General features: G+C 56.5%; 8 protein-coding genes across 8 annotated transcripts; 5 read left to right on the top strand and 3 right to left on the bottom strand.

The window, feature by feature from the left end:
* Positions 1–301: 301 nt before the first annotated feature.
* CH63R_03402 (AmdA) lies at positions 302–2,674 on the bottom strand (the record flags this gene model as incomplete). The annotated part of the gene is made up of 1 exon (XM_018298377.1): positions 302–2,674. The coding sequence occupies one exon, from the start codon at positions 2,672–2,674 to the stop codon at positions 302–304; it is 2,373 nt and encodes a 790-aa protein (XP_018163193.1).
* A 1,851-nt stretch (positions 2,675–4,525) lies between these two features.
* CH63R_03401 (Zinc-containing alcohol) lies at positions 4,526–5,650 on the top strand (the record flags this gene model as incomplete). The annotated part of the gene is made up of 2 exons (XM_018298376.1): positions 4,526–5,039; positions 5,121–5,650. The coding sequence occupies 2 exons, from the start codon at positions 4,526–4,528 to the stop codon at positions 5,648–5,650; spliced, it is 1,044 nt and encodes a 347-aa protein (XP_018163192.1).
* Positions 5,651–6,275: 625 nt separating this feature from the next.
* Positions 6,276–8,535, bottom strand: CH63R_03400 (Vacuolar calcium ion transporter; the record flags this gene model as incomplete). The annotated part of the gene is made up of 3 exons (XM_018298375.1): positions 6,276–7,638; positions 7,791–8,283; positions 8,370–8,535. 3 exons carry the CDS (start codon positions 8,533–8,535, stop codon positions 6,276–6,278), a joined length of 2,022 nt encoding a protein of 673 aa, XP_018163191.1.
* A 996-nt stretch (positions 8,536–9,531) lies between these two features.
* On the top strand, positions 9,532–9,886 carry CH63R_03399 (uncharacterized protein; the record flags this gene model as incomplete). The annotated part of the gene is made up of 3 exons (XM_018298374.1): positions 9,532–9,600; positions 9,677–9,737; positions 9,813–9,886. 3 exons carry the CDS (start codon positions 9,532–9,534, stop codon positions 9,884–9,886), a joined length of 204 nt encoding a protein of 67 aa, XP_018163190.1.
* Positions 9,887–11,868: 1,982 nt separating this feature from the next.
* CH63R_03398 (C2 domain-containing protein) lies at positions 11,869–13,565 on the top strand (the record flags this gene model as incomplete). Its single annotated transcript, XM_018298373.1, has 4 exons — positions 11,869–11,920; positions 11,992–12,266; positions 12,371–12,442; positions 12,531–13,565. 4 exons carry the CDS (start codon positions 11,869–11,871, stop codon positions 13,563–13,565), a joined length of 1,434 nt encoding a protein of 477 aa, XP_018163189.1.
* Positions 13,566–14,102: 537 nt separating this feature from the next.
* CH63R_03397 (Ankyrin and HET domain-containing protein) lies at positions 14,103–16,043 on the top strand (the record flags this gene model as incomplete). Its single annotated transcript, XM_018298372.1, has 1 exon — positions 14,103–16,043. The coding sequence occupies one exon, from the start codon at positions 14,103–14,105 to the stop codon at positions 16,041–16,043; it is 1,941 nt and encodes a 646-aa protein (XP_018163188.1).
* Positions 16,044–16,986: 943 nt separating this feature from the next.
* On the top strand, positions 16,987–18,468 carry CH63R_03396 (Beta-glucosidase; the record flags this gene model as incomplete). The annotated part of the gene is made up of 1 exon (XM_018298371.1): positions 16,987–18,468. One exon carries the CDS (start codon positions 16,987–16,989, stop codon positions 18,466–18,468), a length of 1,482 nt encoding a protein of 493 aa, XP_018163187.1.
* A 788-nt stretch (positions 18,469–19,256) lies between these two features.
* Positions 19,257–21,045, bottom strand: CH63R_03395 (Cytochrome P450; the record flags this gene model as incomplete). The annotated part of the gene is made up of 5 exons (XM_018298370.1): positions 19,257–19,349; positions 19,447–19,767; positions 19,848–20,081; positions 20,139–20,202; positions 20,261–21,045. The coding sequence occupies 5 exons, from the start codon at positions 21,043–21,045 to the stop codon at positions 19,257–19,259; spliced, it is 1,497 nt and encodes a 498-aa protein (XP_018163186.1).
* Between the last annotated feature and the right edge of the window lie 444 nt (positions 21,046–21,489).

The raw sequence follows: 21,489 nt of genomic DNA, 5'->3' as shown, positions 1-21,489 counted from the left end.
ACGGGTATTTATTTCAGCCCTGCTCTTCGCTTTTGATACGTCTTGGAAGAATCAACTACTGTTGAATCATCGTTTCCTAGACGTACGGCTCTCATCACAGACTAACAGACGTCGGACCTGTCTCAGGTATTATAAGCTTAATGGCGCTTAATCTGCTGTGTTCCGCAAGTTAGAGCTAACTGACAACCGGAAATAATTCCCTCAATTGAGGCAAATCAATGAACCGTGAGATAGCCGCTGATGTGCATGTAGATATTTCAACAGAGAGGCACATTTCACTTCGCCTACGTCCAAAATTCGCCTACTGACTCTGTAGAGTGCTGGCTAATCGTGACAACTGACTACTAACCAGTCGGACGGTGTCGAACACGTGGTGGCCACTGAATACCTGCGCCCACAACTGCACTGTCAAGCCGGCCAGGTTTCTGACCTGAACGGCATGGCTCTGGCCTTTCTCGTCCAAACGGCCCCGAAGTTCCGTTTCCCGCACCAAGCTCCTGGCCGTATTTACCAGCCTGCGCTCATCGAGCCGCATCGTGTCGAGGCCGGACGCCTCGACGCACTCGGACACGACGAGAAGCCACTGGGCCAGAAAGACGGCGCATTCCAGGTTGCTCACGGCGTGCTCGACGCTCCAGTTCATCGTCTGGGTGCGCGCCACAAACGAGACGCCGACCCTGACGGGTATGCTTAGGGCGTGGATGCACTGCAGGACGGCTTGGTCCAGGCGACTCGACCTGTCCTCGGCCCTGATGACGCGCTCCGCACACAAGGCCTCTGCCGTTCTCTCTTGCGTAAGGAGCAGCTGTCGGCCGGGGCCAGAGTTGGCGTGCAGTCGTATGTAGGCCAAGCGAAGGATGGCGGTTGCGTTGAATCCCAAAGGCCCCTTGGGGGACGAGGGATCCGTCGTGGACTCGTACGTCGCCTCCCAGGATTCCTGCCAAGCGTGGAACGCACGATGCATGGTCTCGACAAAGGTATCGCACAAGGAGCCGTCCGCATCGACGAAGGATGCGGACGCCTGTCTGGCCAACAAGACCTGCTGCAGGAGACCGTGTATGAGGGCGTAGTTTCCGAAAGACGAGAGAGCGGCTTCGTGGTGGATGCGCCCTCCCGCGAGCAGCTCGTTGAGCTTTTCCTGGAACGGCCGCGGCGGCATGTGCGTGTCCCGCAACGTGGACCACTCGGCTGCTGTGGGCGCTTGCCAGCTCGACGCGCAGCCCGGGAGGTTGATGGCGATCTCCTGGTTCAACAGCAGCGGCGGCACGTTGAAGGCGACGGACTGCAGATTGAGGAGACTGAAGGCAGCGAAGAGTGTCCTGCGACGCTTCTCGTGTCGTAGGCCCTCTTCCCATGACTGGTTTGGGGCCGGAGGTGTTTCGGGGTCACATATCTTCAACTCGCGGACCAGCATGGCGACCTGGCTGGACATGGAGAGGGCGTCTCGTGTAAGGTCCTGATCGCCCCACGATGCCATCGCCATGAGTACGATCATGGCTTGCAGCATCTGGAGAGCACCGCAATCTGTGTTTATCTCAGATACGTCCGGAGTCGAGCTGGGCAAGACAGCGAACCCCGTAGACGACCTTGGTGTGGCGGGCTTTTGTTGTTGCTGGTCGTTGGTCAGTCGATCCAGGGTGGGACGGGTCCGTTGCCTCATGTGCCAGGTAATCAGAGACTGTGCGACATCGTAGAGCCCATACGCCAGGGCAGGCTCAAATCGATACAAGGCGCCGATGGCGGACAGAGCGAGGAGAAGCTCCGGGGCGGTGGACGCGGCGGAGAAAGTGACGGCGTGTAGGAAAGGCAGATGGATGGCGAACCCGCGGAAGTAGCCTTCAAGACAGCGAGACAGCGTGTACTTGGACGGAAGAGAGAAAGAAGGGGGTAATGCGGCGCGGATTCCGGCAAAGGTTCCCAGTATTCGGGTGTAGTCTTCAGGAGAAATCTTCCACGGCCGGACTGAGTGAACCTGTCTCTGTTCTTGGGGTTGTTGTGACCCGCGGTCTTGGTCGTGTTTTGGGGCAACGCGCAGAGGCATGACTTCGGGTCTCTCGGGCTCCATTGAGGGCAACCTCGACGCAAGTTCCGACCCTGATCCGGTTCCTAGCGGTTCCGGCTGGGTTGGGGTGTTTGGTAAATCCTCCCAATGCCGCGTTCTTGGACCGGCTAGCGGGTTAGCCTCCTCGTCCTGGAGGCCTTCGAACGGCACGTTGGGCAAAAAGGAGCTCAATATCCGAGTGTCGTCCCATGGAAAGTCAAACTCGACGCCGTCCATACTGGCGAACAGGTCCTGTGTGAAGGAATCCTGGAATGGTTCCGCAAATGCCGCCGTGGTATTGTCATCCTGCGAAGCGAAAACCGGGTCGCCCAGTTCGTGGAGGACGTTGTCTTGAGACGTTTGTAACTGCATCCTGTCACGAACGCCGTGCCAACGTATTTCAGCAGTTTGCTGCGACGCTGATGAGACAGAAGCAGAATTCTGCTGCAAATGGACCCCTGGAACTTGTTCTGTGCTTCCCGGTGTTTCGATTGTTGTTGTCGGATCCGCTACATCACCTGCATCGAGACCTTGAGGATGGTCAGGAGGATGAACCACTTCTTCGGCGTGACTGATGCGCTGATGCCTAGCTAGAAGATCTCTATCAGACAAATCAGCTAACTGGACGTTCATGAGGCCCCGTTAGTTATCCAGGTCACCTACTTTCGGGAGAATCGCCTACCACAGTCACAATGGAAGGGTTGGTCTCGAGTGTCTACATAAGTCGTTGGTGAGCTTTTAACCATCGGCTTGAAGAGATGACGCATAGTCTGCAATCTTATCTATATCAGCCCGAAATCGCGATGAAGGCGGGGGCAAGAAAGGATGAAGTCAAGGTTTCTGATGCAGGGGTCGGTCAGCCGTACGAGTGCGCTCATGACGTTCGAGATGCTCGTATCTCTTGAACTCTTTCCCACAGAATCTGCACGGCGGGACATTGCGCCGCGGCCGGCCACGGGTTGTAGACATGACAAAAGTAAGCGATGGGCCCTTTCAACTGCTGCGTTCTGATAAATGTTCTAGTGCGTTAGTAGGAATGGGGAATGAGGATGGAGGGCTAATGTGAAGTTGGCTCTGGCCAGATTACCAAGCATCCTCGTCTTTTGTATTTATTCTAGATAATCACGCGCCGGGGAGTTATTCCGACCCGGATGTAAATTCACGAAACCTCCAAACTCGACCATTTCGTAAGACCTTCGGCGGCAATTGCGGAGAGACAGAGCGGTCAGGTCATCAACAGCCCTCCTCCGGCAGATTGGAGGGTCAGAATCAGGCCTATGTGGCCGGGGAAATGATTCTGTGATTTTAGAAAAGGTCCAAAATATTAAAATGTTTTGGGAAGCCACTCATCTTTCTTCGGAGCTTGAAATCTCATACCTGAACCACCATTGCTGAGCGCATCTTAGCACACAACCGACGTTTGCATTCCCCTCATCATCCTCAAACGGAAGACAGTTCAGCAGTAGTTGGTTCTCATGATAACTCGAAGAGTTACTCTCACGGACGTTTCCATCATCAGTCAACGGCTGCAGATTGAACCATGTTGGCGCAGAGTGGTTGGAGTCGATCGATCTTTGGCCTTCAAAACACAGCAGCAGGTGAAGAGCCTGAGACGGCTCTTTTTGTCTTACTCGAAAACATTACCAGGCAAATTATAAAACTTCTAAATCCGTCCGTGTCACCCGAATGTTGGTCATCAACCCAATCGCTTGACGAACCGTCGACAGCACAGAAATAAATGGTGAGCCTGGAGTTGGGGTCAAAAATCGTCTAGATACCTCACGGAGTTTTCTCTCCAACGCTTTCCTCCCCAGTCACAATTGCAACACCCTAATTCACCTTTCCCAAGGCCACGTCGGCTTGGACGGCTCACAATGTCGTACAGACCGTTGGTAAATGGCTTTGCTTACAGGTCAGTTTCAAACCAAGTTTGCTTACAGAGTCGAACCCGTCAAACCAAAATTTGCAGAGTCCGTAGTTGTCCAAGCTGTACAAGGAGATATGGGGAATTTTTACTCCAACATTGGGGGAGGAATTCCTAAGAAGCCCTGGCCCCCTGACACCAACTGGGTTCAACCGACCCCTTGCTCGGCTCCGATCATTGGCTGGCTCGGGTGACCCAGTTACTGACTCGGTCGCCAGATGTCGAATGCCATTCACCTCTTCTCGAGTCCGCTGTATGGAACAAGTCGTCAATTTCTTACCCCAGAACACTGGAGTAAGTTTCCATCCAAATGAAGCAAGCTTTAAGGATTTCAAAGCAGGGGAAGAATTCCGGCGAAGAAGAAGGTAGTGAGTGACGCACGTAAGACGGTAAGACGTGTACACCGGAGGGCAAAGAACTGTTATAAGATATATATTGAGCTTGCTCATGAACTGCACGTCTGTGATGCTTGCGACATCAGATCCGACAGTAGCTACCTACCCTTCACAAGTCTTACGAAGATAAACTTCTGCGTATTTATCCTCCAAGTAAACACAATCATGGCCACCACCCAGCAAGTTTTCAGGCTGTCACAGCGAACCTCTATTCGAGACCTTGAGACCAGGGACGAGCCGATCCCTGAGCCCTCCTCGAACGAAGTCTTGATCCACATCCGTAGCGTCGCTCTCAACTTCCGCGACTATGCCGTCGCGACCGGGAAGTACCCTTTCCCCGTCAAGGACGATGTCGTCCCGTGTTCGGACCTCTCCGGCGACGTTGTCAAAGTCGGCAGCCACGTCGATGACTTCGCCCCGGGCGACAGGGTCATCTCGGCCTTCGACATCAGCACCCTCTACGGTGCCGTGAAGGACTGGAACCATAGCCTAGGCGGGAAACTCGACGGCGCTCTTCGGCAGTACATCGCGCTTCCCAGCGCCGCGCTAGTCAAGATACCGGCCGAGGCGAGGCTCAGCTACTCTCAGCTGGCCGCCCTTGTCTGTACCGGAAGCACGGCTTGGAACTCTCTCTATGGAAATGTCGCCCTGAAGCCTGGGCAGACTGTGCTCTTCCTCGGTAAGCCTTTTTTTTTCTTTCTTTTTCTTTTCTCTCGCAGTGTGTGACCTCGTGGATGTGTTTTCTGAGAATTTCCTCCAGGGACTGGCGGTGTTTCCGTGACGGGCCTCATTCTCGCCAAGGCAGCTGGCGCAACCACCATTATCACTTCGTCATCCGACTCGAAGCTCAAGCACGTCCAAGAGACGTACGGCGCCGACTTCGTCATCAACTACAAGACCACGCCCGACTGGTCCCAAGAGGTTCTGAAGATCACAAAGGGCCAGGGAGCGGATTTCATCTTCGAGAACGGCGGCGCCGGGACCATCGCCCAGAGCATCAACGCCGTGGCGTACGGCGGCTCCATCGCCGTTATCGGCTTCTTGTCGTCCTGCTCCCAGGACCAGATGCCCGACGTCGCAGCGCTCGCTCTGTCCAAGGGGGCGGTGGTTCGTGGAATCATGGTCGGCTCGAAGCAACACCTGGAGGAAGTCTCTCGCTATGTCGTGGCTCGGGGTTTGAAGGTCCCTGTGGAGAAGGAATTCGGTCCGGGACGAGACGAGATCATTGCTGCCTTTGATTACCTGGCCAACGGTACTCATGTCGGCAAGGTGTGCGTTCGTATGTCTTGAAGATGTTGAACAGAGGCCGCAGATATCCCGCTGCAGGTGTTGGGATCACCAAAGGTTGTAAAGGGTTGGAACAGACTTCATACAGGATATTGAATACCGAACATGTACACTAAACCCGAAAGCTACTTATAAAGAAGCAGGGTAGACCTTGGGATGGAGGTCAAATTCTCTCTTGCAATTATTGCCACAGTCGATAACCAATGCCTGGCCTTAATCCTCGTCTTCAGGGCCGCGTCGAAACAATGGCAACCATTTGGTGTTTAGACAGCTGTTATACCTATTTCGACCCTACCCACTTTGTTTCTCATTAAACTCATTGAACTACAGATTACAAACACAGAATCACCAGTGGCCACTACCGCACGATGCTATCTGACTTGGCATGCATTCAATGCAACTCTGAGCTCTTGATGCTTTAGTGAGTCCTGATGTGTATGATGAGTTGGAGTCATAAACGCCCAAGTACCGTAAATAAAGAAGATGAAGGTAACGAAGGGGCTTCAATAGAAAAAAAGACGTGCGTTATGTATCTGAGTCTGGACACAGAAACGCCCCAAGCCTATTTGCATAGTACTCAATTAGCCCCATTTACCATAGTTTCGCCACACAGATGACGAGGAACAACTCACCCGACGATGATATAGCATGCGCACATCAGGGCCCCCTTGAAGCGACTCATCCGCAACACACTACTTCCGTCGCTGAGGAAGAAGAAGATGACGACGACGGCCGCGCCAACCAACGCGGTGGCCTCGAACAGGCTGAAACTGAGGGACAGCCCCCGCCTCATGATCCACGCCGCGATGATGGTCAGGGGCGCGACGCAGAGGGCGATCTGGACGGACGAGCCGACGGCGACGGCGACGGCGAGGTCGATCTTGTCCCTGTGGGCGACGGTGACGACGGTGACGAATTCGGCGACGTTGCCGACAACGGGGAGGATGATGAGGCCGATGAAGGACTCGGACAGGTGGCCCTGGTGCGTGACCTCGTCGATGGTGCCGACGAGGAACTCGGCGCACATGGACATCAGGGCCGAGCTGATCATGAGCACGAGGACGGAGAGGGCCTTTTCGCCGTTCGATCGACGGGGGGTTGCGCGTTCGATGTCGGAGTTGCCGAGGCTTGTTCCGCCGCTCCGCAAGATCCGCAGACCCGCCAGACCCGGCGGCATCAACAGGCTATGGCGGTCGATGCTCACAGTTGAGTGGTCCCGGCTGCGGCGGCCTCGTGCGGAAGCGGTGACTGATCGAGACCGAGAAAGGGAGTGGTTGCGGGAGCACACCGCTTCATCATCACACGAGCTCGATCTGCTGCTGCAGCTGCTCAGCTTCTGAGCCTTACGACCTCGTCGCAAGGCCTCGGAAGTCTCGTCGTCGTCATCGTCAGAGGCGAGGTTGGAGGTCGAGGCGTCAATGTTCCCGAGCTCGATCTGGGCCGCGCCGTTGCCTGCTGCAGCTCGATTCTGTCGCCGACTCTCCTCGTCCACGAAGCGAATGGTGCGGGATGAAAGAGCGGGAGGGTCCAGCGAGATGGTCCGCTGGAATGCCGGAGGACATCGCTCGATGTCGGACATTGGGGGATCATACGAGCTCGGCGTGGTGTGAGTCCTCAGCTCATGGACGAAGTAGAGGACGTAGATGAGGAGAACCACGATGGCTGACGCTCTGCTCATTCGCAGCATCGCGGCACTCGCCCCTTCGGCCCCGTCGAATGTGGAATTGAAGGCGGCCTTGCACCAGTGAGCCGAGCTTGCTTTCGAAGGGTGTAAAGGAGGTTGGATCGTACTCACCGGGACCAGAAGCACGAAGACGGATACCAGTAGGAGGCAGCTGAGGAGCTGCGTCTCTGCGACGTTCAGCACCGGATCTTCCTGTCTCAGGCCGTTGACGCAAAGAGCGGTGCCGAGGATCGGGAGCAGGTTGACGAGCATCGAGCCGAGGATCGAGGCCTGGACGACGTGGACCTGCTTGTGCTTGAGCGCAACTCTGTACTCATCAGTACGCTTCTCCAATTCAAACACCCCACGGGGTTGCTTTCCCGAGAAGAACTTACATGCTTCGCGTCGAAAAGAAAAAGAGTTAGCAAGCTCGGTCAAAACACACGGAAGCGAGGGCATTCAAATCCAGGCGTAACTCACAACAGGATAAGCTCCACGAGGTTACCCAGCGTGATGTTCAGCAGCGCCCCGACCGTGTCGCCGGCGTCCTCGGCAATCATCTCGGTGGCGCCGGTGAGCAGCGACGACAGCGGCACGATGGCGACGCCGTTGGTCGCGAAGACGACGAGGGGCGGCTTGTCGGTCAGGAAGGCCCAGAGGCCGATGGGGACGAAGAAGAGGAGGCTATTCAGCCAGGAGGAGAACATGGTCGCCTGGGAGGTGGCTCTCTGGGCCCATGATAGTAGTGTGTCGTGTGGCAGCAGCGGCAGCAGCAGTAGCAAAGGTCGAGGGTCGAGACTCGTGGCAGAAGCAGAAGCAGAAGCAGAAGCAGAAGCAGAAGCAGAAGCAGAAGCAGAAGCGGCGTCTGCGACGAGGGTGATAGGGTCGAGGCCGGCAGCGCCGGAGGAGCTCGGGTGTCCTGTTCTGGTCCCAAGCATCCGAAGGGAGAAGAAGCATTGACACGACGCAAGGACTGCTTTATTTTTTCTTGCATCTTAAGTATAAACGCAGGATGCAGACGATATGAAACGATTGTAAACTTGTAAAAGGTAAGCTTACTTTGCGTGTAAGTGTGGGAGAAGCGACCTGAACCAGCCCCGTTGGTGTGGGAGGGTGTGTCTTGGTCGTCCTCATCGTCGTCTTCTTGTTCGTTCTCGTCCGTCACTGTGGTCCGATCGTCGTCTCCACCAGCAAGCTCCGCGTAGTTTGCATGCTCCCTTTCCATGGATGACCGTGCAATAGCGGGAACACAATGACTTGAGTACAGTGGCTTAGTGGATGAGTGAAGGACCAAGAGATATGCGAGACGAATGGGCCTTTTTATACGAGGCATTTTCAGTCAGAGGCCTCCCTCCCTAATTGCAGTTTTCGAACGCATCTCTACAACTTCCCAAAATGGCCATGCATGCTGTTGGATACTTTTTCATGTGGTATCTTGCTAACGTCTGATGTATGTCCACGATGCGATGGTTTGCTTGGCGTGACTTGCATGGTGTTTGTCTGGTCTAAGCCGTTTTGGCCTCTGCTCGAGTGACGGGCGCCGCGGAGGGTGATTGATCGACGGTCTGCCATGATTGGCTGGGAGAGTGTTTTTCCATCATCATTTTTATTTACTTTTTTCGCTGGTTACTTCTGACTGAGGATGAGACTGCTTGAAGACCGAAGAAGAGCAATAGCACAACATGTTCTGAGGCAAGAGTTGTTTTCGTGTTGCAAGTTTCCTGCACCGAGCTCATGACCTTTATTTATCTCATTACAACCTGTGCAAATAAATCCCATACTGCATTGTAAGGGTGTCCAGGTGCTGAGTCAAAGTCCGAATGTTGTCAGGCAACCCAAGGCCTGTCTTGCGGAGATGACGTTTGGCGGAGATTTTGTGTGGCCTGGCGCATGCTGAAGTCTAATCACGCTGCGTCTGTAAGAGGAAACCGATACTATTTAGCCAACCTTAGACGGCGTATTTTGAGTCAGTTGAGGTAGCGATCTTCACTCTCATCCCGAGCTACAATTGGGCTTTACGACACACAGGTGGATCCTTAAAATAGACGTTATTGTGTACAAGAAGGCCTAAACACATAAATAGTGCTGTGATGCTTGCGTTAACATCAGCTCTCTCCCCCCCTCGGCAATCAGGACTACTTCCTACCGAGTCGTTCACTTCCTTGTAACATTAACACCAACATCCTTGCTCCTACGGCTTCGTCACTGAGACCTAGGCAAGATGAAGGCTACTACCCTCCTTTCCATCATCGCTTCCGTTGCAGTCTGCTCTGCTGGCATTGCTCAATCTGTGCGTGCAAGAGTCTTGGGCCCCCTTTCTGCCTCAGCTCCGTCTAAATGCATGTAGCAACACTAACTTTTCAAAGCCGGGAGAATACTCGCTTTTCAAAACACAAGCCGGGGATCCAAACTGCGTGACGGGAGGAGGTAAGTAGCATAGCGAGTTACACGGTCGCTGTCGCCTTTGACAAGTGCCAGGCTAATACAGATTGACTTATACAGGCTCTTGCAGCTTCTTGGTTGATAGATGCTGCGCGGGAGGAGCGTGCCTCGGCGGAGTTTGCTCAACTGATTAAATCGCAAGAGTCCAAACAGCGAAATAGAGCATGCAGCTTTCCTACTTTCGGGGCCTGTGAAATTTTGCAACCTCAGGATCCGTCCATACAGTGAAGGCGATTGCCAAGGCGGTCATGGAGGGAGTAAAAGGGGGATCCCGGCATCGCCTTACTGCACTCATCCACCATTAGCATCGTTGAAAGAATCTTTCGAATAAGCGTCTGTCAGATTTCAAACCAGCCAAGCACACGGTAAATTATGCCCTGGACAATCCCAGTCAGAGACCATCTATCCCCTGGTAGCCTGGTTCTGGGTTGAGCACTCCGTTGAGGACTCTTTTGAGGACTCCGTCAATGATTCTGCTGTGGCCACAGCAATTGGAGTTGTTAACGCGGCTATAGCTTGACCTTTGTCAAATCAACTGGCCGTGGGAACCTGTTTCCTCGTCATGGCAACCTTTTTCATGCAAATAGCTTTTGCCGTTTCAGCTCTCACTGCATTTGTAACGGTCTGGCTAAGTTAGTCTGGGGCTGTATTAAAGTTTAGCCATGGAATCTGTTCTTACTAATGATAAGTCAACTTTAGATCTCCTATTATTAAATCTCTTACTTGTGACTGGAAACATGCTTGACGCTACAAAAACTCCAAGGTAAGTAAGTGCCACTTGATCCCCTCAATCGCGTGAAAGTCTACACTGCAGGGTAGTAGCTAAGAAAGGCAGGCTTACATAATTGGCCTTTAGTTTCTGAGGTCTCCAGCGTTCTTCAGGGCCGTCACAGCCTGAAGCTTAAAGTGGTCTTAGTGGCTTCGTTCAGCGCATTCATTAGGTGTGCATCAGGTAGTGCGGAGAAAAGTGGAAATAAAAATAGAACATGGAGCCTTCTGGTGGCTGATGGGATACTCTACATAGTAGACTGTCTCGGCACTGGTAAAGCCATGGAGTTGAGGGTCATGTCAAACTGGAGGGCAATAGGTACACGACGGCCGTTCGAGATAGTATATGTTGGTCTGGTCTAGCTGGCTACCATGCAGCCGCGATGAGACAGCAGCAAACATTACCTCAAGGTAAGAAATAAGCGACGTAGAGGCCATTGGCATCCTGTAAAGGGCGTGTAAAGACCTAGATGAGCAGCTAGAAGTAGCAAACACACAAGAGACAACAGCAAGATACGCCATCAACTCTTGTTTACTCAAGAGCTCCAATCTGACACACGGCACCAGAGCGGCGTTGCATGCTGTTATGACCACCCACGATGCAAGACAACAAACATCCCACCTACGTCTTCCCCGACCGCAATCCGCCACGTCGGTGATTTGCTCATACTAAATTGACGCACAGAATCCGAGGACAGCTGTCATCGATCCAGCCCCAGCAAGCATCCCGCGTCCCGCCGCCCCCATCAAACTGGGGTAGACAAGCGGTGTGTCAGCGGCTGAGTCCAGAACCCCGCGCGAGCAGCAGGGGTTCACGCACCAATGGCAGAGCTCAAGAGCCAAGGGGCGTCAAGAGAGGCCAAGCAAGCCTGCTTGTACGAGCATTCATGACATCTCCGCCAGTCCAGCAGAGGTGACGTCAACCCACTCTTTTCATGTCCATCTGCCAAGGAACCCGCCGAACGAGAGAGAGAGAGACAAACCACGAAAGACTCAAAGGGGTCTGGGCATCAAAACCGCGCACCTGGCCTGTCTCTCTGCAGATATTGGGCCCCAACTTTACAGTGTTTCGCGAACTCCTCTCCCCCTCCCCCCCCCCTGAGTCCTGACAGATCCACCCCTCTCTGCAGCAAACCGGCCCACTGTCGTGACAACTGTAGTGATCCGATAATCAGTAGTTGTTATATCAACATCGTCCCTTGAAACCTCTCTTGTCTCTCTCTCTCTCTCTCTCTCTTCTTCTCTTCCTCACTCTCTGCCGGTTACCTCTACCCATAACCCATAGTTCTTTCTTTCCCTCTCGACCACTACCACGAAAAGAAAGAAGAAGAAAATACCTCGATTCATCATGGCCGGACTCGTCGAAAGGCTGAAGGCCTCTGGAGGCACCGAGTCCGCGGGTAAGAGAGGCCATCACCCCTGTAGTCAGAGGCAGGCAGGTTTAGACAAGACGGTAACTGACAGCGAGCAGGATTCCTCAACGACATTATCGAGCAGCTGTGGCCCAACATCAACGTCGCCGGGTGCAAGATGGTCAAGGACATCGTCGAGCCCATGTTCGCCACGATGCTCCCGGGCCCGCTGTCGTCCCTCAAGTTCGTCAAGCTCGATCTCGGCCACGTCCCCATGCGTGTCTCGGAGGTGGACGTCCACAAGGTCGACAACGGCGGCATCAAGCTCGACATGGACGTGACGTGGGAGGGCAAGAGCGACATTGAGCTCGATGGAAAGATGGTCCCCAAGCTGGTGCGTTTGAAAATGTTCAGGCACATGTGCTCACCTCTTCTTCCTGTGGTGATGATGAACACATGACTCGAACCTTCGCTAACGTGTTTTATGACACACAACAGGGAATCGAACATGTTCATCTGAAGGGCAGGCTCTCGATCCTTCTCGCCCCCTTGATCGACGCCATTCCCCTGGTATGACACCACCCACCACCCTTTCCCGGCAATCACCGGGCATCAATCATCATCATCATCATCACATGCTAACACATACGTTTGCTAGATCGGCGCGGCACAGGTTGCCTTCATCAACCCTCCCGAGCTGAAGCTCGACTTCACCAACGCGGCCAACATCGCCGACTGGGCCCTCGTGGACAAGGCCGTTCGCAAGGTCATCATCAGCATCATCTCGTCCATGGCCGTCCTGCCCAACCGCTACCTCGTCAAGCTCGACAGCAACAACGACTACTTCAGGACCTACCTGCCGCACCTGGGCGCCCTGCGGCTCACCGTCGAGAGGGCCGTCGGCATCAGCGGGCCCAAGAAGAGCGGCGCCAAGCGGCTGCTGGCCAAGATCGTCAAGGACGTGCCCGACTGCTACTGCAAGGTGGTCGTCGGCGCCGAGGACGAGTGGCGCACGTCGACCAAGAAGAACGACACGGACCCCGAGTGGAACGAGACGCACGACTTCCTCGTCGCGGACCACGACCAGCGCATCACCATCGACGTCCAGGACGACGACCTCGGCGGCGACGACGACATCGGCGTCGCGTCCACCACCGTCCGCGAGATCCTGCTCGGCGGCGGCTCGCAGCAGCTCGACCTCACGCACAAGGGCGAGCCCACCGACGCCAAGGTCGTCGTCCACGCGCGCTTCTTCAACTTCGTCGAGGACGCCGGCGCCATCACGGCAACGCGCAGCGAGAACCAGGACCAGATCGTCGGCCTCGCCACGGTGCTCGTCGCCAGCGCCCTCGGCCTCCAGGGCCAGCGCGACGAGCTGAACCCCAGCATCAAGGTCAGCTGGGGCGCCAAGGAGTTCCGCACGGCGGCCAAGTCGTACAGCCCGGGCACCGACATCTTCAACCCGTCCTTCGACCAGGCCTTCCGCATCCCCGTGACGGCCGACCTGCTCGCCAACCCGGCCGGCTTCAGGATCGCGCTGCTGAACAAGGCCGACGAGACGGGTGCCGTCGAGATCCCCTTCGAGGACGTCCTGGCGGCGCCGGGCCTCGTCAAGGAGGAGAGCTTCGACGTGGGCTCCGGGGCGACGGTCAGGGCGAGCATCTCCCTCCGCGGGCTGCAGCCGGCTCACTGAGAGCAATGTGGCCCATGCCGGGTCGGGTGTTCGTTGGGTTGGAGGTTACCATGTAACATTATACGATATATACGAATGAATGATATTGACAATTATTTTGAGCGTTTCACTCGGGTACAATTGTGCTTCTACACTGGTTGTCCACGGCTGGTGCAAATGTGATGAGCCCCGTTCTTGTGGACGGAAGACTTTCTTGTTATAACATATCCCAACTTTGATATCTAGGCAAGTGAGTAAATTGGTCGTATTTCCCACGGTTTTCTAACGAATGCTGTTTGCTGACTACTAGTTCAATGAATAGTTGAGGACAATCTCTACAAGTATCTAGCATGATTATCCGGTATTTAATTGGCTCAAACCGACATGCAGCACCAAGTCAGCTGGCCTTACTTGAGGCAATTTATTGCCCGTGGGATAGACTCCCCCTCCTGATTGGTTGGATTGTCATTCTCTGCAACACTCCCACGATGTCTACCTGATCCTAGACGGGGCTCATCAACACCTGTGCAGATATAACCGACGGGCAGTCTCGCCGACATGGCTGATCAGCACCAGAATCAGAGCCCAACCACCGCCTTTCACCTGCAGTACCGGGCGCTGAACCCCGACGACAAAGAGATCCGTCTCATCGAGGTCGATCCTCTCGACGTGCAAGACTTCAGTCGAGACCCGGATCACCAGCCCGTGGTGCGCTGCCGTCTGGAGCATGTCAGTCTCAACGACGGGGCCTGCTTTTACACGGCACTCTCGTACTGCTGGGGGGACCCTCACATGACGAAGCCCATCGTCATCGACGGCCAGGCGGTCCAGGTCACCACGAACCTCGAGTCGGCCTTGAGGCATCTCGCCGTTGAGCGATGGAGCGACGCCGACCTGGGACGGTCCCTCTGGGTCGACGCCATCTGCATCGACCAGCGGAACGAGGCCGAGCGGGCGCAGCAGGTCGCCCTGATGAAGGACATCTTCCGCAACGCGCACCAGACGTTCCTGTGGCTCGGCCCGGCGACCGCGGACAGCGGCCTCGCCATGGACTCGCTGCGCAGGATGAGCCGGTCGACGGCCTCCATCGGCCAGCACTTCAACACGTGGTCCCGGTTCCCGTTCGCCGACGTCTCGTCCGGATCCGACCCGCTGCTGGTCTCTATCCGCGGCATCCTCGACGCCACCCTGGCCGAGCTGTGCCTCGACGACTTCGCCAGGCTCAAGGCCCTCAGCGCCCTTTTCGACCGGCCGTGGTTCCGCCGCGTCTGGGTCATCCAGGAGCGGGTGCTGTCCCTCCACTCGGTCGTCTGCTGCGGCCGGGAATGGATCGAGTGGGAATGGTTCCGCCAGGGGTTCTGGCTGCTCTGCGGCGTGAGGGATAACCTCAACATCGTCGGCAGCGGCAGCGGCAGGCCCGACAGCGCGGCGCTGGCGGCCTTCCTCACGACGGCCATGAACAGGGTCATCCCCGTGTCCTTCACCCGGCCCAACTCGTCCCTGCTCGTGCTCTTCTCGCTGCTGTCCGGCATGGCGGCCAAGGCCCAGCTGCAGGCCTCTGACCGCCGCGACTACGTGTTTGCCATCCTGAGCCTGATCGACCTGAGCCGGAGCCCGCTGATCGTGGCGGATTACACCAAGGACTGGGCGGCGGTCCGGATCGAAGTTGCCAAGGCGTGCCTGATCTACTACGGTCCAGGTTTCCTATCCTTTGCTGGTCTAGGTCAAAGTGTACTCACAGAAGGTTTATCTTCTCTCGGGGGGCAGAACGTGCCGTCTTGGGCGCCGGACTGGTCATCGGCGAATCTTCCTCAGCCCCTGAGCATTCCCTCCATGTTCGTTGTCCGTGGCCAAAACAGACAACAAGCCTACTCAACGCTGCCTGGACTCGCCCGGAATCTCCCACTAGCGTTTTCCGCCGACAGCCGACTGTCGCTGGACGCGTTCCACCTGGACGACGTCGCGAGACTCGGGAACCTGTTCCCCGAGGCGGACGACTTCGCAGACGACACGGCGCGCGTCACCGCTCTCTATCTCTGGCTCCAGGACCTCGAGGCCACGCTGCTGCCGCGCGCCAACCAGGTCTATCGGGATGCGGAGGCGGTGAAGGGCGCCCTTTGGAGGACCCCCGTCGCGGACCGCGCGTTTGCGTACAACTGGGAGACGGAGAGGGCGTCTGACGAGACGTTCTCGGCGTACCGGGCGCTGAGGGCGGGTGACGTCGGCGAGGGCGTCAAGTATGCCAACATTGCCAGCGTCAAGCTCCTTCGCAGACGTCCATTCTTGTGTTCCGCTGGGTTTCTTGGGCTAGGACCCGTCGGGATGTCTGTTGGTGACTCTGTATGGGCTGTTCCCGGCGCGGATGTGCCGATGGTGTTTCGTCCCGGTGGCGATGGTAGGTTCTCGGTCGTGGGTGAAGCATATGTCCACGGCATCATGGATGGTGAGCTGCTGCATCTGTTGCCGATGATGGAACTCCAAAAGATCGGCCTGAATTAAGCGTAGATGATATCTCCACCGCCGTGATAAGAGGGTTACGGAACGACGAATTTCTCGAGATATCATGTTGGGAATTATTACCGGGAGACTGCAGAGTATTGGACCAACATGGATCCAGCAAAGGCACGAGCCCTGGTAAACACCTTTGTCCCATTGAAGGACTGTATGCTGCCATTACCCATTGAATACCTGTTAGGACTATGACAGACAAATAACATATGTTACTGACCCTGCGAGTTTCGGGTCACAACAGATACCGTGTGCATGCGCAAAACAGTCAATATGAGGGTCTCTATTATCCCGTTAAGCTCATGTTTGTTTGTTGCCCTTTCTAGCGGAATCTGGTTCAACTAGCGCGTAATTGATGACCTGACTTGGAGCACCGCGGTTCTCCATCCCCCGCGCTGAGTGAGAATCTTTTCAACAAGCAGATAACCAACCCCCTAGAGACACGAATTGCACCCTGAACAAGTGAAATATGGACTTCCCAAGTGGTTGATCAGCGCAAGACAGGTTCTGGAAACAAGATGAGATGCAAAATGTGTTCGAGCAAGGAAACCCGATGTGCCGCCATCTCCACGGCAAACCACTCCATGCACGCAGGGTATTAGCCGGCCTGACACACTCATGTACCCCAGTGGAGACCAGTGAGATGGCACCGGTTATCGGATCAGCAAAGCGTCGGGCCAGTTGGGACCGACATGTCTCTCCTCTCCTCCTCCTCCTCCCCCCGCGAATCATCGTCATTTTATCCCGCCCCGGGAATGCCCCTCCATCGATCATGCATCTTGAGAGCCCATCAACACATGGTCGTGAGGCGGGGGTTTGAACAACAGCTCCGGGGAGGAAGAAATACTTGAGAGAAAAGCAGTCTCGACTAACTAAATACTACGATGACCCCAGAAGACCCAAGCTGTCGTCACCGAGGCAAAGACCGACGACCATGGCAGCATCCACCCCCCTCGACTTCGACGAGTCCATCAAGGGCGCCTTGCCCGCCGACTTCATCTGGGGCTTCGCCACGGCCGCCGCCCAGGTCGAGGGCGCCTGGGACAAGGACGGGCGCGGCGAGTCCATCTGGGACCGGTTCGCGCACACGCCGGGCAAGGTCAAGGACGGCAGCACGGGGGACGACGCCGTGCGGTCCTACGACCTCTACAAGACGGACGTCGCCCTCATGAAGCGCTACGGCGTCACGGGCTACCGCTTCTCGCTGTCGTGGTCGCGCATCATCCCGCTCGGCGGCGCCGACGACCCGGTCAACGAGGCCGGCCTCGCCTACTACGACCGCCTCATCGACGAGCTGCTCGCCAACGGCATCACGCCCTACGTCACCCTCTTCCACTGGGACACGCCCCAGGCCCTCGAGGACCGCTACGGCGGCATGCTCGACAAGGACCGCTACACCCCGGACTTTGTCCGCTACGCCCGCGTCTGCTTCGAGCGCTTCGGCGACCGCGTCAAGGACTGGATCACGTACAACGAGCCGGGCGTCTACACCCTCGCCGGCTACGCCGCGGGCGTCCACGCGCCCGCCCGCTCGAGCTTCCGCGAGCTCAACGCCGAGGGCGACTCGTCGACGGAGCCCTTCGTCGTCGCCCACACGGAGCTCGTCTCGCACGCGCACGCCGCCGCCCTGTACAAGCGCGAGTTCCAGCCGGCCCAAAAAGGCCGCGTCATGATCACGCTGCACGGCAACTGGTCCGAGCCGTGGGACGAGGCCGACCCGCGCGACGTCGAGGCCGCCGAGCGCGCGCGCGAGTTCGAGATCGCCTGGTTCGCCGACCCGCTGTACAAGACGGGCGACTACCCGGCCTCGATGCGCGCCCAGCTCGGCGACCGGCTGCCGCGCTTCACGGCCGAGGAGAGCCGGCTCGTGCTGGGCAGCTCCGAGGCCTACGGCATGAACTCGTACTCGGCCTTTTACGTGCGCCACCGCGACGGGCCGCCGGACATCAACGACCACAAGGGCAACATCGAGCAGTCGGACGAGAACAGGCAGGGCGTGCCGCGCGGCCCGGCGAGCGACACGTACTGGCTGCGCACGACGCCGTGGGGGTGGGCGAAGCTGCTGCGCTGGATCTGGAACCGGTACGGCGTGCCCATCTACATCACGGAGAACGGCACGACGGCGCAGGGCGAGCACGGGTGGAGGCCCCGGGGCCCCGACGACGTGCTCGAGGACCCCTTCCGCGTCGACTTCTTCAAGAGCTACCTCACCGAGGTGGCCAAGGCCTCGCAGGAGGGCGTCGTCATCAAGTCGTACTTTGGCTGGACCTTCACCGACAACTGGGAGTGGGCGGCCGGCTACTCGGACCGCTTCGGCGCCACGTGGATCGACTTTGAGAGCCCGGAGAAGACGCGGTACCCCAAGCGGTCGGCGCTCTTTCTGGGGGACTTTTTCAAGCACTTGATCCGCGAGTAGGCGGAGAGCAATTGGGGGGTGTAGGTAGCTAGCTGTACTCCAGGATAGTTGTCTATGTGTAGGAAATCGGTACATCTAATCGACCACCGTGTATGTGTGTTGAGTGTATGTGCATATACGGTTCAAGCAAAACCAAAGTCCGTTTCAAATAAGACGAGAGAAACTTACTTACACTTGCCTACTACCTACCTACCATCATGTAAAAAAGCAAAAGTAATTGCAATCTGCCTCGAGGGCGAATCGAACGCCCGATCTTCTCATTACGTAGCAGATACGAGTGAGACGCTTTACCACTGAGCCACCAAGGCCTGTCAGATGCTTGACAATTCTGGTGATTCTACAGGTCATGATGCCCCGAAAATTTGCTCAGGGCTTCTGTCGTCGTATTGCGCAATCATTTGGTAGGAAATGGGTGTGCCACTTCTGCAATGTCATGGTTGACGGGGATGGCTTCAGTACTGGGATGCAGTGGTACAAACAAGGACAAAGCAACAAAGGCCCAAGCTCCTTGCTGGAGGTGAAATTAGTGAACTTCAGATGAAGGGAGAGACACCTTGAATTGGTTTGATCACCAGGTTTGTCTCGTTCAGTTATAAGAGGATATACTACTGGAATATTTTGAACAGCCTCATTGCACAATAGACTCTCGTGCACATCAATTACAAAGGCGTCGGCATCAAATAAATGTCCATTTAACCATAATCTGCTCTGCTAGAAACACTCTGATTGCTATCATATCCTCATCACAATCCCACCCCCAAAATTCTGAGCTTTAATCACCTGTCGACTCACTTCCTGGTCTCGGTCACCTTGACCCAGAAGTTGTCCTGCATGAACAAGTTGAAGTTGACGCTGTGCCACGGCTTCGCCGGGTCCATGATCTGGAAGTCAAAGTTGCGAAGCAGCTTACCCAACGCGTCAGCACACTGCGTCCCCACGAGACTCCTCCAACAGAACCAGAAAGAAAGAGAGACTCACCTCGACGTAAATCTTGTTCAGCTCCAGGAACGCCACGTTCTTCCCGGCGCAGCCCCACCGACCGTGCCCGAACGCCAGCTCCGTCGTCTTCAGCATCCGGTCCCGCGCCGCCGCGTCCGCCTCGGTCCACCGCTCCGGCCGGAAGAGATCCGCGTCCCGGCCGAAGACGTCTGCCCGCCGCAGGGTGCCCCAGACGTTCTGCGCGATGCGCGTGCCGCCCGGGATGAACCGCCCGTCGATGCTGTCGCCTTCGGGGGGGACCTCTTTGGCGCAGAGGCCGGTGAATGGCGCGTTCATGCGGAGGCCTTCGTAGATGACAGCCTGTTTGCAAAATGAGATGAGAATCGTCATACATGTATGTAATCTGTAAAGCAGCACGGCCTCGATGGTGCGAAACCTACCTGAAGGTAGGGCAGCTGCTTGCCCTCCTCGTGGGTGATGGGCGACGAGATGCGGCCCTCGTCAATGGCGGTGTTGATCTCCTTCTTCAGCGTGTGATACGTGTGCGGAGACGTCATCGTGTACAGCATCGTCGTGCGGATCGCCGTGGCCGTCGTGTCCGAGCCGGCGATGATCTGGAACAGAACCTCCGTCTCGCACTCACCCTGGCTGACTCCGTGGCGGACGAAGGCGCCCTGTAGTGTCTCAGCTATTGGCCGAATAGTCTATTGGCAACGGGGAGGACCTCATACCAGCATATCGCGCTCTTCCTTAGCATCCGGTTCGAACCGCTTGGCGACAACGTTTTTGGCAACCCTGTTTTCCTGTCAGTATTATAAACCCTTCGACGCTTGACATATACACCAGTACAGACCCCATCAACTTGCCGAGCCCGCTCTTGTCCGTGTGTTTCGGCCCAAACGCGCCGAGCACGTACTTTGAGAAGACGATCCTCTGGATGTACGGCACCTCGCCGCAGAGCTGCAGGTACGGGACCACCGCCTCCGTCGTGCCGATGTAGTCGTACACGTCCGAGTCGGTCGCCAGGTACCCGAATTCCTTGCCGTACGCGACCCTCGTGATGGCGTCCAGCGTGAAGAACTGCACCACCTTCCCCAAGTCCATCGGCCGCACGGCGTCCCCGGTAGTGATGTACTTCCGCCGGATGAGGCTGACGGTGTTGGCGACCTGCGAGTCGACGCCGGCCTCGAGCTCCGTGTTTTCCCGGCCGGCGTAGCCACCCGCGCACTTCGCCTTGAGCCGGTCGTGCGCGCCGACTTCGCGCAGGCTGAACATGCTGTCCTCGTGCGGGTTCAGCTTGGTCGATTTGTACCACGACGACCGGCTGTACGTCGAGCGCGCCGCGTTCATGCGGCGGATGACGTCCGGGTCGTCCGTGACGAGGTCGTTGGGTCCGATGCGCACGAGGGGGCCGTGCCGCCGGTTCAGCTTGGTGAAGTGCTCGGCCGGGCGGCCGGAACGCGCGTTGGATATGAGCCAGAAGTAGGAGAACTTGCCGACGAGGGGACCGGGGAACGCTCGGAGGGGGTGCCACGCGATGGCCGAGGAGACGAGGTAGTAGATGACAAAGGCAACGGCGAGAAGAAGCAGTGCTGCGCCGGCGTCGAGGCCCAAGCCCAAGTTGAAAAGAGCAGCCATGCTGCTCTGCTCTGACTGGTTAGATTCCACAGGAAGCGTAGGTGGTAGGGGGCCCAAGATGGCAGAATGCAGAGTGCTCGCTCGACGGCCAGGACGTAAAAGGGAGCCCACTCCTTTTTGTGAATCGTCAAGACGTACATCATTGCCTTTCACGACGTCCCCCACTCTATCTGGCAGCCATCATCAAGCTTGCCACATAGTTCACATCGAATGTCCCGAATGACGTTGGCCCGCCCGGTGTTACATCGCCCCAAGGAGCTTCAAACGTTTAGAGGATGACTGCTGGCGCTCCCATGTCGGTAAGCTGGGGGTACTGATTGCTAGTGGCTTGGTGGACCGGGCCGTGGCCATCGGTCTTCGGCATGCCGACGACTGGACTTATTCAGAAGTATCTGCATAGCGTAGGAACCTGAAGGTTGCTTCTCGGGGCTCAAAAGCATCCTC

This window comes from Colletotrichum higginsianum, chromosome 2 (genome assembly GCF_001672515.1).
Source record: "Colletotrichum higginsianum IMI 349063 chromosome 2, whole genome shotgun sequence".
Lineage (NCBI taxonomy): Eukaryota > Fungi > Ascomycota > Sordariomycetes > Glomerellales > Glomerellaceae > Colletotrichum > Colletotrichum higginsianum.
Note: the sequence above shows the minus strand (reverse complement) of the source record. Positions and strands in the feature narration are given on the sequence as shown.